Here is a 16,166-nt window from a genome sequence, read left to right as displayed (position 1 = left end):
TTACCCACAGCCATTTGCTAGTGTTTTTAACTCTCTCAGTCTCGGGGGGGGGGGGTTTTAGCTATTTTTTTTTTTTTAAAGATTTTATTGATTTATTTGACAGAGAGAGACACAGCGAGAGAGGGAACACAAGCAGGGGGAGTGGGAGAGGGAGAAGGAGAAGCAGGCTTCCCGCCGAACAGGGAGCCCGATGCGGGGCTCGATCCCAGGACCCTGGGATCATGACCTGAGCCGAAGGCAGACACTTAACCGACTGAGCCACCCAGGCGCCCCTTTTTTTAGCTATTAAATGGAATAAAATCTACTTCCTAGCATTTAAAAAGTGTTTAGGTGTCAGGCACTGTCAATAGGCTTTTTGGGATATAGAAATGAGTAGAACACCTAAAGGTATCTCCCTCAAAGAGCTTGCATTCTAGTGAGTGGGACAGAAAAATAAACCAATCCATATAGACTGTAAGGTCCCCCAGCTAACTTTCTTTGCATCAGAACTGAGCCACATGCCCACCTCCAAACCAGGCATTGCCAGCGGACAGTGGACAGCAGTAACGGGCTTAAATCGGTCAGTATCCCTTTCCGTGCTAGACCATATTAGAATCTAGACTCCCTGGATTAAGTGTTCACAACCACTAGCATTCATCCCAGCAGTGTGGCCAGGAAAATGCATCGTGCCAGTAAGTTGCAGAGTATGAAGGCACACAAGATGGTTGAAAGCACACGGACTCAAGCCGGTCATGCTCATTTAAAGGAGTAAAAATAGCGTAATTTTATGGTCCAGTTTGAATTGAAATTTGTAGTTGTAAGATTCTGTACTCACCAGAGTATAAGAGGACAGAGTATATAGGTCTTCTCTGGAAAGAGGTCTGTGGGATATGCATGGATCATCTGAATTCCCTTACCTGAGCCTCCTGCTGCTACTGGTCAGTGATGTCTGTCTCCTTTACCTTTAGTAACATGATCTGGGAGAATCACTCTTTCACTTTAGTAAAACAATAAACTAGTAAGACAATTAGAATTTTATTCATTAAGGAATATATGCTTTTTTTTTATTGATGTTATTCACTTCTATCCTGGTTGAGTATGGATTTTTGTAAATAATATTTAACATTTATTTTAATATAAATATATTTAAGAATATATTTTTATACTGATTAATATATATTAGAAGGTATAAAAACGCCCATGATCCCATTACCCAGAGCATATTTTGCTATATATTCTTCCAGATTTCATTTATTCATATACAGATACAAATACTGAGGGTGTGTGTTCATGCATGCACACATATAAAATACATGTTTGTGTATGTGTGTATGCATATATGATTTTTAAAGGATGTTTTTTACCTAACAGTATACATATATTCTCATGTCAGTATATACTTTTTCTCATTTTTTTCCAATTTTATTGAGATATAATTGACATACACTACTATATAAGGTATACAGCATAAAGATTTAACTTACATATATCATGAAGTGGTTACTACAGTAAGCTTAGTTATCATCCATAAAGAAAAAGATTTTTCTTACCTTATGATGAGAACTCTTAGGATTTACTCTTAAAAACTCATATATACCATGCAGCAGTGTTAACTATGGTCCTCATGCTGTACATTGAATCCCTAGTATAGTTATAACTGGAAGTTTGTTCCTTTTTGATCACTTCATCCAATTCCCCCTTTTTCCCACCCTTTCCTCTCCACCTCTGCTAACCACAAATCTCATCTATAGGAGTTTGGGTTTTTTTTTTTTTTTTTTTTTTAAGATTCCACATATAAGTGAGATCATATGATATCTGTCTTTCTCTGACTTATTTCACCTAGTATAATACTGTCAGGGTTCAACCATGTTATCACAATGGCATGATTTCCTCCTTTTTTGTGGCTGAATATATATCACATCTTTATCCATTCACCCATCAGTGGACACTCGAGTTCCTTCCATGTCTTGGCTATTATAAACAATGCTGCTATGAGCATGGGGGTGCAAATATCTTTTCAACATAGCTGTCTTCAGGTAAATACCCAGATGTGGAATCGCTGGATCATATGGTCATTCAGTTTTTAATTTTTTAGGAGCCCCCCATACTCATTTTCATAGTGGCTGTACCAGTTTACAACCCCAGTAACAACATACATGGGTTCCCTTTTCTCCACATCCTGACCAGCATTTGCTGTCTTTTTGATGCTAACCATTCTAACAGGTGTGAGGTGATACTGCAGTTTTGATTTGCATTTCCTTAAAGATTAGTGATGCTGAACATTTTTTCATGTACCTATTGGTTATTTATGTATCTTTGGAAAAATGTCTGTTTAGGTCCTTTGCCCATTTTTTAATTGGATTATTTGGGGTATTTTTGCTATTGAGTTATGTAACTTTTTTATTTATTTGAGAAGGAGACTCCCCACTGAGCAGGGAGCCCAACTCAGGGCTCAACCCGGGACTCCAGGATCATAACCTGAGCTGAGGGCAGACCCTTAACCGACTGAGTCACCCAGGTGCCCCTATAAGTTCTTTATATATTTTGTATATTAACCCCTTATCAAATACATAGTGTGCAGATATTTTTTTCCATTCCATAGATTCTTTTCATTTTGTTGATTTTTCTGTACAGAAGCTTTACAATTTAATATAGTCCCAACTTGTTTTTTATTTTGTTGCTTGTGCTTTTGGTGTCATATCCAAAAAATTGTTGCCAAGACCCATGTCAAGGAGCTTTTCTGGTTTTTCTAGAAATTTTCTGGGTTCAGGTCTTACATTTAAGTCTTTAATCCATTTAAGGTTAATTTTTGTGAGTGGTATAAGATAGGGATCTAGTTTCATTCTTTTACATGTGAATATTCAATTTTCCCAACACCATTAATTGAAGAGACTGTCTTTTTTTCCACTGAGTATTTTTGGCTCTCTTGTCAAATATGACTATGTGTCTGTTTTTGTGCCAGTACCATACTCTTTTGATTACTACAGCTTTATAATACAACTTGAAATCAAGAAGTAGGATACATCCCACTCTCTTTCTCAATATTGCACTGACTATTCAGGGTCTTTTGTGGTCCATATAAATTTTAGGATTATTTTCTCTATTACTGTAAAAAATGCTGTGGGAATCTTGATAGCGATTGCATTAAATCTATTGATGGCCTTGGGTAGTATGGACATTTTAACAGTATTAATTCATGCTCGCTTCAGCAGCATATATATTAACAGTATTAATTCTTATAATCCATATCCAGGAATATGGATTATAAGAATTAATACTTTATTTTTTATCTACTTCAATTTCCATTATCAGTGTCTTGTAGATTTGGGTATAGAAATCTTTCACCGCCTTGTTTATGTTCATTTTTAAGAATTTTATTTATGATGCTTTTTAAATGGTATTTTTTTCAGAGAATTCATTACTAGTGTACAAAAAACACTACTGATCTTTAATTTTGTATCCTGCAACTTTACTGAATTCATTGATTAGATCTAACAGTTTTTTTGGTGGAATTTTTATAATTTTCTCTATATAAAATCATGTCACTTGCAAATAGAGACAGTTTTAATTCTTTCCTATTCTGATGCCCTTTATTTCTTTTTCTTGCCTGATTGCTCTGGCTAGGGCTTCCAGTACTATAATGAATAGGAGTGGTGAGGGTGAGCACCCTTGTCTTGTTCATGGTCTTAGTAAACCTTTCAAGCTTTCACCATTGAATCAGGAATTCAATGTGGGCTTATGATATATTATCATCATTTGAAGTACATTCCTTCCACACCTAATTTAAGAGTTTTTATCATGAACAGATGTTAAATTTTATCAAATGCTTTTTCTGCATCTATTGAGATGGTAATATGATTTTTTTCTTCATTCTTTGTGATCTATTACACTGATTTTCATATGTTGAACCATCTTGCATTCCAGAGATAAATTCCACTAGATCATGGTGAAGGATATTGTTAATGTACTGCTGAATTCAAACTGCTAGTATTTTATTGAGAGAATTTCCACTCATATTCATCAGAGATAGTGGCCTATAGTTGTCTGATAGGGTCTTAAAAAAAGAAAAAAAAATTTTTCTAAAGATTTTTAAGTAATCTCTGCACCCAATGTGGGGCTCAAACTCACGACCCTGAGGTCAAGAATCGCATGTTCTACTGACTGGGCCAGCCAGGCAACCCTGATAGTCCCTTTATCTGGCTTTTCATTAGGGTAATGCTGGCCTTATTAAATGAATTTGGAAGTGTTCCTGCCTCTTCTGTATTTTGGAAGAGTTTGAGAAGGATTGGCATTAATTCTTCAAATGTTTGGGAAAAATTCACTTATGAAGTCATCTGGTCCTATTGGGAGATTTTTTACTTATTAGAATTCTCATTCACTTGACTACTTCGTTCACTAGACCAGAACTTCCAGCTGGTGTACAGGAATGGGTTCCCTGTGGATCGTAAGATAGTGATGACTGGAAATGTTGTCTCATTACAAACTCAAAATTTTCAGTCATTAAAAAGTTTATGTGTTGAAGTGATATTTAACCATTATGTGTATGACAGTGCCAGTCATCCCAATTAAAGTCTGCAAATTTCTTTGGTCACTGATAATATCATCAGGGATGTCCCACATTTAAATATTTAGATTTATTTAGATTTGCTCCTGATTTAATTTGCTTGTATTTTCACATTTTAGAAACTAATTAGGAATTGTATGGGGTTTGGCGGCGGGGGGTAGGGGTTGTGTTTTGGGTTTTCTTTTAGTGTTATCAGTGTTTTTATTAAATACTGAGTGTTCCATGGGAAACATGATTGAATTTGTTCATTTTAGCCATTTTCACTTGCTTATTATTTTGCCTTTTGCTACTAACAATTAGAAAATTATTATAATTATGTGGTATAAAGAAAATACATTTGTTTCACCAAGCCCAATAGAAAGATCTCTCAGATCCCCTCTGTTTTACTAATGGGTGCCATGAAAATATTACCATTTTCTCTGTTGACCATAGTAATGAAAAGGAAGGTACCACACTAGACTGTAACCTCCATGAGTATGGACTATGTCTTTCATGTCTGTATCCTCAGGACCTAAGACAACAGCCAGGACAGAAAGAATTCAGTATATTTTCTCAGAAAGAGGTTGAACTCCTCTGTGTGTTGGGTGCTATACTGTGTAGGGTGCTTTAAATGTATTCTATAACCCTAAAAGTAATCAACCTTGTTAAATACATTGATACTTTGTTAGCAAAGCTAAATATACCAAAGACAGTGCCTACCTTCATTTTGAATGCTGTAATCAACCTGGCGTACATGGGAGGAGGTGATCCAGTCATCTAGAACCTTTTGGATTATGAGGTCATTTCAGAGCTAGGATGAGCCTTTTCTTCCTGAACATAGGGAATGCAAACTATTAATTCTAACAACTCAAGATATTTTTCTTATTAACCAGGAGCCTCTTCTGTAGAGAAATTTTATACAAAGAAAATATAGTAAATATTCTTAAAACTACCTGGTAAAAAATTTATTTTTCTTACCAGTTTTTCATTTATTTCGTATCTCAATTTTAGATTACAAAACTCCTAGAAGAACTAAGAGAAGCCAGAGAAAACCATACACCAGAGATGAAACATTTCATGGGCTTAGAAAAGAAAATTAAACAGATGGAAATGAGACATCAGCAAAGAGAGCAGGAACTTCAACAGGTAAAGTAGTAAATTATATTTACATATTTGTATAGCTCTTCACTTTTAAGTACCTCCAGTTTGCTGTAGGTTGGCCATCCCTAGCCAACACTTCCTAAAGTATTTCATTGTGTATTGATATTAAGAATAAAAATACAGCTTTTAAGAGCATATAAGACTTTATGTATTTGAAATTTAAAGATTGGTCTTATCTCTGGAATAATAGAGAAACAACTTGTATCTTTTTTTTTTTTTTTTTTTAAGATTTTATTTTAGAGAGAACACAGCAGGGGAAGGAGCAGAGGGAGAGGGAGTGGGAGGAGGGGAAAGAATCTCAAGCAGGTTCCAAGCTGAGCATGGAGCCTGATGCATGGCTTGATCATGACCCTGAGATCACGACCTGAGTCCAAACCAAGAGTTGGATGCTTAACCAACTGAGCCACCCAGGTGCCCCTCATGTTCTTAATTATTGATGGTTGCCTAAAATGTTAGGCATTTTATCCTGGGAATGAGTCTTTGGAAGCCATATTCCATATTCATTTCATAAATGTTTGTAAGAAGTAGAATTATATTAAAAAGTAATCATTTAAAACATATGCCCAGGGCGCCTGGGTGGCTCAGTTGGTTAAGCGACTGCCTTCGGCTCAGGTCATGATCCTGGAGTCCCTGGATCGAGTCCCGCATCGGGCTCCCTGCTCGGCAGGGAGTCTGCTTCTCCCTCTGACCCTCCCCCCTCTCATGTGTTCTCTCTCATTCTCTCTCTCTCAAATAAATAAATAAAATCTTTAAAAAAAAAAAAAAAAAAATTTAAAACATATGCCCAGCACTAGTAATATCACAATTACTCTTCTTAACTACAAACAGATAAATTAATAGAAATTAAAAATGGCAGAAGTAAGGGCATGATGTTATTAGGCATTAACCTTTCTGCTGATATTTAGCTTTGCTTGAACAGTATATTGGTCTGCTTGAGCTGCCAAACTGAGTTGCTTGAAAAAATAAAATTTTTTTTTACCAGCTGATTCATTCTGGTGAGCATGCTGTTCCTGGCTTGCAGAGGCCTTTCCTCAGCACGTGTGCCTTGGGGTGAGGGAGGGCGAAGAGAGAAAGAGCTCGCTGATGTCTTTTCTTATAAGGACACTAATCCAGTCTGATCAGGACCCCATCCTTATGACCTCATTTAATCTTAATTAGTTCCTTACCCCAAATACAGCCATACTGTGAGTTAGGGCTTCTACGTATGAAAGGGGGGTTGTGGGGACACAGAAAAAAATCAGTCTGTAACAGTGTAAATGTATATATACTTTGAAAACAAAAAATACCACAGAAATGCAAAGGTTTATGGTTGACCTGAGTCCCACAGAGAAACCCTAGCTGTTTAATCATATCAGAATTTTAGCTCTTTATCATTATAGGAACTACAAAATGTAAAATGGATGACAAAGATTAGTGTGATTGATTTCTCATTCTTACATAGGGTGACTGAATGGATAAAAAGAAAGAAAAAAAAAAACCTCTGTATGCTACCTACAAGAGATTCACTTCAGACCTAAAGACATATAGATTGAACATAGAGATGGAAAGAGATATCCCATGCAAATGGAAATCTTTTAAAAAGGTAGCAACACACATCAGTCGTGAGACAAGGGCATTACATAATGATTAAGGGATCAATCTAACAAGAGGATATAACGATGGTAAATATTTATGCAACCAACATAGGAGCACCTAAACATATAAATCAAATATTAACATATATAAAAGGAGAAAGTGACAGTAATATCATATTAGTAGGGGATTTTAACACCCTCTCTTACATTAACGGATAGATCATCTGGACAGAAAATCAATTAAAAAACCAGTGGCTTTGAACAACACATTAGACCAGATATACTTAATGGATATTGGATGTAATATGCTGTATATAACAGCAGCATATACATTTTCAAATGCACATGGAATGAGCTTTAGGATAGATCACATTAGGCCACAAAATAAGTTTCAGAATATTAGTAAGATTAAAATCAAAACAAGCATCTTTTCCAACCACAATGGTATGAAACTACAAATCAATTACAAAAAAAAATACAAAACAAATACATGGAGGCTAACCAAGGTGCTACTAAATAATCAATAGGTCAATGAAGAAATCATAGAGGAAATTTTAAAATGCCTTGAGACAAGTAAAAATGGAAACACATTCCAGAATTTTTTTTTTTTTTAAAGATTTTATTTTTTATTTATTTGACAGAGAGAGACACAGCAAGAGAGGGAACACAAGCAGGGGGAGTGGGAGAGGGAGAAGCAGGCCTCCCCACTGAGCAGGGAGCCCGATGTCGGGCTCCATCCCAGGACCCCGGGATCATGACCTGAGCCGAAGGCAGACACCCAACAACTGAGCCACCCAGGCGCCCCAACATTCCAGAATCTTTTGGACACAACAAAAGCAGTTCTATGAGGGAAAATTTTTATAGCTATACAGGCCTACCTCAAGAAACAAGAAATATCTCTGGGCACCTGGGTGGCTCAGTCAGTTAGTGTCTGCCTTTGGCTCAGGTCATGATTTCCGGGTCCTGGGATCAAGCCCCGAATTGGGTTCCCTGCTCAGTGGGGAGTCTGCTTCTCCCTCTCCTTACCCACTTGTGCTCACTCTCTCTCAAATAAATAAAATCTTAAAAAAAAAAAAAAAACTCAAACAATCTAACATCACACCTAAAGGAACTAAAAAGAAGAACAAAGCTCAAATATAGGAGAAGGAAATAATAAAGATCAAGACAAAAATAAATGAAATAGAGACCAAAAAATAGAAAAGATCAATGAAACTAAGAGCTGGTTCTTTGAATGATCAACAAAATTGATAAGCCTTTAGCCAGACTCATCAAGAAAATGAGAGGACTGCAGTAAATACAATCAAAAATGAAAGAGGGGGAATTAACCAATACCACAGAAATACAAAGGTTTATAAAAGACTACTACTATGAAAAGTTATATGCCAACAAATTGAACAACTTAGAAGAAATGGATGTCTATAAATACACAGTCTCCCAAGACTGAATCAGGAAGAACTAGAAAATCTGAACAGACTAATTACTAGTAACAAAATTGAATTGGTAATCAAAAAACTCCCAACAAAGAAAAGTCTAGGACCAGATAGCTTTAAATGTTGGAAGAATTCTTTATACCCGTAAAGAAGAATTAATACCATCCTCTTCAAACTATCCAAAAAAAAAAAAAAAAAACTGAAGAGGAGGGAATGCTTTTAAAGTCATTCTACAAAGCCAATATTACCCTGATACCAACAACAGACAAAGACACTACAAAAAAGAAGAAATTACAGACTCTATCCCTAATGAACATAGATGCAAAAATCCTTAACAAAATATTAGCAAACTGAATTCAAAAATACATTAAACGGATCATTCACCACAATATGGGGGGATTTATTCCAGGGATGCAAGGATGGTTGAGTATCTTCAAATCAACATGATATACCACATTAACAAAAGATAAAAATCATATGATGATCTCAGCAGATGCAAAAAAGCATTTGACAAAATTCCACATACATTCATGATAAAAATTCTCAACATACTGGCTATAGAGGGAACATAATAAAGGCTATATATGACTAACCCACAGCTAACGTAAAACTGAAAGCTTTTTCACGATCAGGCACAAGGATGTCCACTCTCAGTGCTTTTACTCAAGATAGTACTGGAATTCACAGCCACAGTAATCAGAAAGAAATAAAAAGCATACAAATTGATAAGGATGAAGTACAACTGTTGCTCTTTATAGATAGCATGATACTGTATATTGAAAACCCTAAAGACTCCACCAAAAATCAGAATAAATGAATTCAGTAAAATTGCAGGATACAGACATCTGTTGCATTTCTATATACTAAAAACTAGCAAAAAGAAATTAAGAAAACAATCACTTTATAACTGCATCAAAAAGAATAAAATATGTAGGAGTAAATTTAATGTAAGAGTTAAAAGACCTGTACTCTGATAATTCTAAGACCCAGATGAAAGAAATTGAAGATGACAATAAATGGAAAGATATACCATACTCATGAATTGGAAGAATATTGTTCAAATATTCATAGTACCCAAAGCAGTCTGCAGATTCAGTGCAATCCCTATGAAAATATCAACAGTACAAAAACAAAACAAAAAAAAAACTCAAAATGGATTAAAGACCTAAATGTAAGACCTGAAACCATAAAACTACAAAAATAGTAAACTCTTCAAATCAGTCTTGGCATTTTTTTTTGCATATGTCTCCTCAGACAAGGAGAACAAAAGCAAAAATAAACAACTGGACTACATCAAACTAAAAAGCTTTTGCACAGCAACAGAAACCAACAAAAGGAAAAGGAAACCTTCTGAATGTGAGAAGGTATTTGCAAATGATATATCCAATAAGGGTTAATATCTACAACATATAAAAAACTCATAACTCAGTGCCAACAAAAATCTAATTTAAAAATGGGCAGTGGACCTGAATAGTTTTACAAAGACATACAGATGACCAACAGACACATGAAAAGATGCTCAACATCACTAATCATCAGGGAAATGCAAATCAAAACCACAATGAGATATCACCTCACACCTGTTAGAATGGATAGTATAAAAAATACAAGAAACAGCAGGTGTTGGTGAAGATGTAGAGAAAAGGCAATCCTCATGTGCTGTTGGTGGGAATGTAAGTTGTTCCTTCCACTATGGAAAATCATATGGAGGTTCCTCAAAAACTTAAAAATAGAAATACTGGGGCATCTGGGTGGCTCAGTCAGTTAAGCATCTGCCTCAACTCAGGTTGTGACCCCAGGGTCAGGCTTCCTACTCAGTGGGGAGTCTGCTTCTCCATCTGCCCCTCCTCCCCCCGGTGCACTCTCTTGCTCTTTCATTCTCTCTTTCAAATTAATAAAATTTTAAGAAAAATATGGTATGGTCCAACAATGTCACTTCTGGTATTTACCTGAATAAGACAAAAACATATTCAAAAATATATATACACCCCTATGTTTCTTGCATTATTTACAATAGCCAAGATATGGAAACAACCTAGGGATCCATCAGTACATGAGTAAGTAAAGATGTGCTACATATGCACATGTATTTGTGTGTTTACACACACACACAGTGCAATAGTACTCAGCAATAAAGAAGAATGGAATCTTGCCATTTGCTACAACATATTATTCTGAGTGAAGTAAGTCAGAGAAAGACATATTGTATGATTTCACTCACATGGGGAATCCAAAAACAAAACAGACTCAGAGAGCATACTGCTGATTGTCAGATGGGAGAGGGATGGGGTAACGGGTGAAATAGGTGAAGGGGATTAAGAGATACAAACTTCCAGTTATAAAATAACTAAGTCACAGATTTTAAAGTACAGCAAAGGGAATATAGTCAATAATACTGTAATATCTTTGTATGGTGACAGATGGTGAGCATTTTGTAATGTAAATAAATATTAAATCACTAGTTGTATGCCTGAATATTGTATGTCAACTATGAAGTTTAAAAAATAATAAAAAATAAATAAATCAGCCTAAGCCTACCACTAAGAAAACATCACATCACAAAGGAAGAGCACAAGAGAAAAAAGGAATAGAAGAACCACAAAACACCCAGAAAATAATTAACAGAATGGAAATACATACCCATCAATAATTACTTTAAATGTAAATGGACCAAATTCTCCTATGAAAAGACAGAGTAGCTGAATGGATTTAAGAAAGAAAAAAAAAGGGGGGGCCCATCTATAGGCTGCCTGCTGAAGACTCACTTCAGATGTAAGGAAGCAGACTGAAAGTGAAGGAATGGTAAAAGGTATTTCATACAAATGGGAACCACTAGAAAGCTTGGCTAACTATATCAGACAAAACTGACTATAAAACAATAATAAGAAACAAAGGTCACTACATAGTGATAAAGGAGTGATCCAAAAAGAACATATAATGTGACATACAAGTACTTAAATACATAAAGCAAATTTTGACAAACCTAAAGGAAGAAATAGCAATACAATAGTAGGGATCTGTTTTTTTAGTTTTTAAATTCCAGTTAACATACAGTGTAATATTAGTGTCACGTGTGCAGTTTAGGGATTCAGCACTTACATACAGCACCCAGTGCTCATCAGAAGTCGGGAACTTTAATACCCCACTTTCATCAATAGATCATCCAGACACAAAACCTTAAGGAAACATTGGCTGAAATAACACATTAGGTACGATGGAATTAACATATACAGAACATGCCATCCGAAAGTTAACAATACACATTTTTAAGCACACATGGAACATCTTCCAGGATTGATCATATATTGGCCACGAAACAAGTCTTAAGAAATTGAAGATTGAAATAACAGGCCAATTTCCCCCAAATACAATGATACGAAACTAGAAATCAATTACAAGAAAAAAAAATGGAAAATTCACAAGTGTGTGTAATGAAACCAAATGCTCTTAAGCAACCAGTAGGTCAAAGAACAAATCAACAGAGAAATTTAAAAATATTTTGAGACAGTTGAAGATGGATATACGATATACCAAAACTTAGAACTATTTTTTGCTGCATCCCCCAAGAGAGAAGTTCATAGCATTAAGTGCCTATGTCAAGAAACAAGATTTCAAATAGACAACTTTACACCTCAAGGAACTAGAAAGAGAATAAGTGAAGCCCAAAGTTGGCAAAAGGAAGGAAATAACAAAGATCAGAGCAGAGGGGCGCCTGGGTGGCTCAGTTGTTGGGCGTCTGCCTTTGGCTTAGGTCATGATCCCAGGATCCTGGGATCGAGCCCCACATCGGGCTCCCTGCTCGGTGGGAAGCCTGCTTCTCCCTCTCCCACTCCCCATCCCCGCTTGTGTTCCCTCTCTTGCCATGTCTCTCTCTGTCAAATAAATAAATAAAATCTTTTAAAAAAAAAGATCAGAGCAGAAATAAATGAAATAAAGACTAAAAAGATCAAAGAGACTAAGAGTTGGTTCTTTGTAAAGATAAAATTAACAAGCCTTTAGCTAGACTAACCAAGAGAAAACTAAAATAAATGAAATCAGAATGAAAGAGGAGACATTACAACTGATACCACAGAAATATAAAGGATCATAAGAGACTGGTATGAATAATTGTACACCAACAAATTGGACAACTTAAAGAAATGGATAAATTCCTAGGAACATAAAATTTACCAAAAAGGCATCATGAAGAAATAGGAAATCTAAAAAGACTGATTACTAGTAAGGAGATTGAATTAGTAATCAAAAACATCCCGACAAACAAAGTCCAAGACCAGAGGGCTTTCCTGGTGAATTCTAAAAACATGTAAGAAGAATCAGTACCAATCCATTTTGAACATTTGCAAACAATAAAAGAGGAGGGAACTCTTCAAACTTACTTTGCAGGGCCGGCATTACCCTGGTACCAAAACTATGCGCGAAAACACTGGTCAGTGTCCCTCATGAACATAGATGCAAAAATCATGAACAAAATATTATCAAGTCAGATTCAGCAATATGTTATAAGAGGATCATACACCATCGAGTTGCATTTATTCCAGAGATGCAAAGATGGTTCCCCATCCACAAATCAGTGTGATACACCTCATTAACAAAATGAAGAGTAAAAATCATAAAATGATCTCAATAGATGCAGAAAAAGCATTTGGCAAAATCCAACATCTTTTCCTGATAGAAACTCAACAAATGGGGTACAGAGGGAATGTACCTTGACATAATAAAATCCACATATTAGAAGCCCACAGCTATCATCATACTCAATGGTGAAAAGCTGAAAGCTTTTCCTTTAAGATAACAAACAAGGAGGCCCACTCTCACCACTTTTACTCAAAAAAGTATTGGAAATCTTAATCAGAGCAATTATTCAAGAAATGAAATGTCCCCAAATTGGAAAAGTAAAACTGTCACTCTTTGCAAATGACATGATTTATATAAGAAATCCTAAGACTTTATCAAAAAACATGAGAGACTATGGACTCCGGGAAACAAACTGAGGGTTTTAGAGGGGAGGGCGGTGGGGGGATGGGTTAGCCCAGTGATGGGTATTAAGGAGGGCACGTATTGCATAGAGCACTGGGTGTTATACACAAACAATGAATCATGGAACACTACATCAAAAACTAATGATGTACTGTATGGTGACTAACATAATTAAAAAAAAAAATGAATTCAGTAAAGTTGCAGAATACAAAACCAATATACAGAAATCTGTTGCATTCCTATTCACTAATAAAAAACTATCAGAAATTTTTAAAAAGTTACTTTAAAAATTCTTAAATGCTATACTCATAGAGGATAGGTGGTTTTCAGAGGCAAGGCATGAGAGGCAGGCAAAATGCATGTAGGGAGACAAAGGTAAAAAACTTGTAAAGTTGTAAAGTAAATAAGTTATAAGGATGTAATGTACAGTGTGGTGACTATAGTTAATAAAATAAATTGTATATCTGAAAGCTGTTAAAGAGTAGGTCTCGAAAGTTCTCCTTACTAGAAAAACACGTTTTGTAACTATGTATGACAATGGATATTAACTACTATTATGTGATCTTTTTGCAGACTATGCAAACATCAATCATTATGTCATACACAATACACATACAATAAACATTAAAAGCTAATTACGTTCATTACCACTAAAATAAATGCTAAATGGAATTTGTCAGGTGGAAATAAAATGAAACCAGTTAACGTCATAAAAACATACGAATGTTCGGTGTAAAAACTCAGTGGTAAATAAGTCGTCAAAGTCAGATTCACTAGTATTGTAATGGTGATTCCTAATTCATTTACAACTCTAGTTTAAAACAGTTTTTACTCTAGGTAAAAAAACATTAAAAATAACTGCAACTACACTAATTTGTTATTGGATACAAAATATTAAAAATTAATTTTAACTTCAGTAACCTAAAGTTTGGGGGGCAGGGAATGAAAATGTAAAGTTTAGGTATGCTATTAAAATTAAATTAGGTTGTTATAAATATATCACATTTTATGTAAGCTTCATGGTAACCACAAAGGAAAAACCTGTACTAATTACAGAAAAGATTATGCTAAAAGACTCAAAGCATACCACTACAAAAAGTCATCACATCACAAAAGATGACTGCAAGATATAAGAAGCAAGGAACATAGGATCTACAAAACAGTCAGAAGGGAACAAAATGGCAATTTTTTTTTTTTTAAAGATTTTATTTATTTATTTGACAGAGAGAGACACAGCGAGAGAGGGAACACAAGCAGGGGGAGTGGGAGAGGGAGAAGCAGGCTTCCCGTGGAGCAGGGAGCCCGATGCGGGGCTTGATCCCAGGACCCTGGGATCATGACCTGAGCCGAAGGCAGACGTTTAACGACTGAGCCACCCAGGCGCCCCCAAAATGGCAATATTAATTATCTATCAGTAGTTTCTTGAAATGTAAATGGATTAAATTCTCCATTCAAACCACAGAAACTGCCAAATGGATGAAATATAGTCCAAATAATATGCCACCTAAAAGAAGACTTTAGCCTTAAAAACAGCACAGACTGAGTGATGGGACAGAAAAAGGTTATTTCAATCAAATGATAACAAGTAGAAATCAGGAGTAGCTATAGTTACATCAGACAAAATAGATTATAAGCTAAAAATCTCCAAAAGAGACAGAGGTAATTATATAATGATAAAAGGGTCAATCCATCAAGATATATCAGTTATAAATATTTATGCACCCAACATCAGAGCACCTAAATATATAAAACAAACACTAACAATAACTAAAAGGAGAAATAAACAGCAATACAATGATAGTAGGGGACTTTAATATGTCACTTTTATCAATGGATAGAACATCCAAACAATCAATAAGGAAACCATGGGATTTAAATAATGCTATAGACACAATGGACCTAACAGAACAGATATACACAGTACAGTCCCTCCAACAACAGCAAAATATACATTCTTCTCAGGCACACAAAGAAAGTTTTCTAGGATATGTAATATAGTAGGACACAAGATAAGTCTTAGCAAATTTAAGATTGAAATCATAGCAAGTATGTTTTCTGACCACAATGATAGGAAACTAGAAATCGCTAGGGAAAATACTGGAGAATTCACAAATACATAGAAATTCAACAACATACCCTTAAATAACAAATGGATCAAATTAAAAATTAAAAGTGAAATTAAAAATTATCTTAAAAAAGTATCTTGAGCCAATTGGAAACACAACATACCAAGACTTATGGGTAGCAGCAAAAGCAGTTCTAAGAAGGAAGATTATAGTGATAAGTACCTAAATCAAGAGAAAGATCTCAAATAAACAACTTACCAGCACAAGGAACTGGAAAAAACAAAATAAGCCTAAAGTTAGCAGGAAAGAAAGATTAGAACAAAAATAAATGAAATGGAGTATAGGAAGATAATAGAAAAGATTAACAAAACTCTAGGAGTTGATTCTTTGAAAAGAAGAAATTGACAAACCTTTAGCCTAACCAAGAAATAAGGAC

General features: G+C 35.3%; 1 protein-coding gene across 1 annotated transcript in view; it reads left to right on the top strand.

The window, feature by feature from the left end:
* Nucleotides 1–16,166, top strand: part of CEP162 (centrosomal protein 162) — a 93,754-nt gene that overhangs the window by 73,193 nt on the left and 4,395 nt on the right. Inside the window, exon 22 of the mRNA XM_081829359.1 lies at nucleotides 5,534–5,668. Within this exon, the coding sequence (XP_081685485.1) occupies nucleotides 5,534–5,668 (135 nt within the window). The remainder of the gene's footprint in view (nucleotides 1–5,533; nucleotides 5,669–16,166) is intronic.

The sequence above is a fragment of the Leptonychotes weddellii genome, chromosome 8 (genome assembly GCF_054177405.1).
Source record: "Leptonychotes weddellii isolate Sample4059 chromosome 8, ASM5417740v2, whole genome shotgun sequence".
In the NCBI taxonomy this organism is placed as follows: domain Eukaryota; kingdom Metazoa; phylum Chordata; class Mammalia; order Carnivora; family Phocidae; genus Leptonychotes; species Leptonychotes weddellii.
This window is presented reverse-complemented; position numbering and strand designations above follow the sequence as displayed.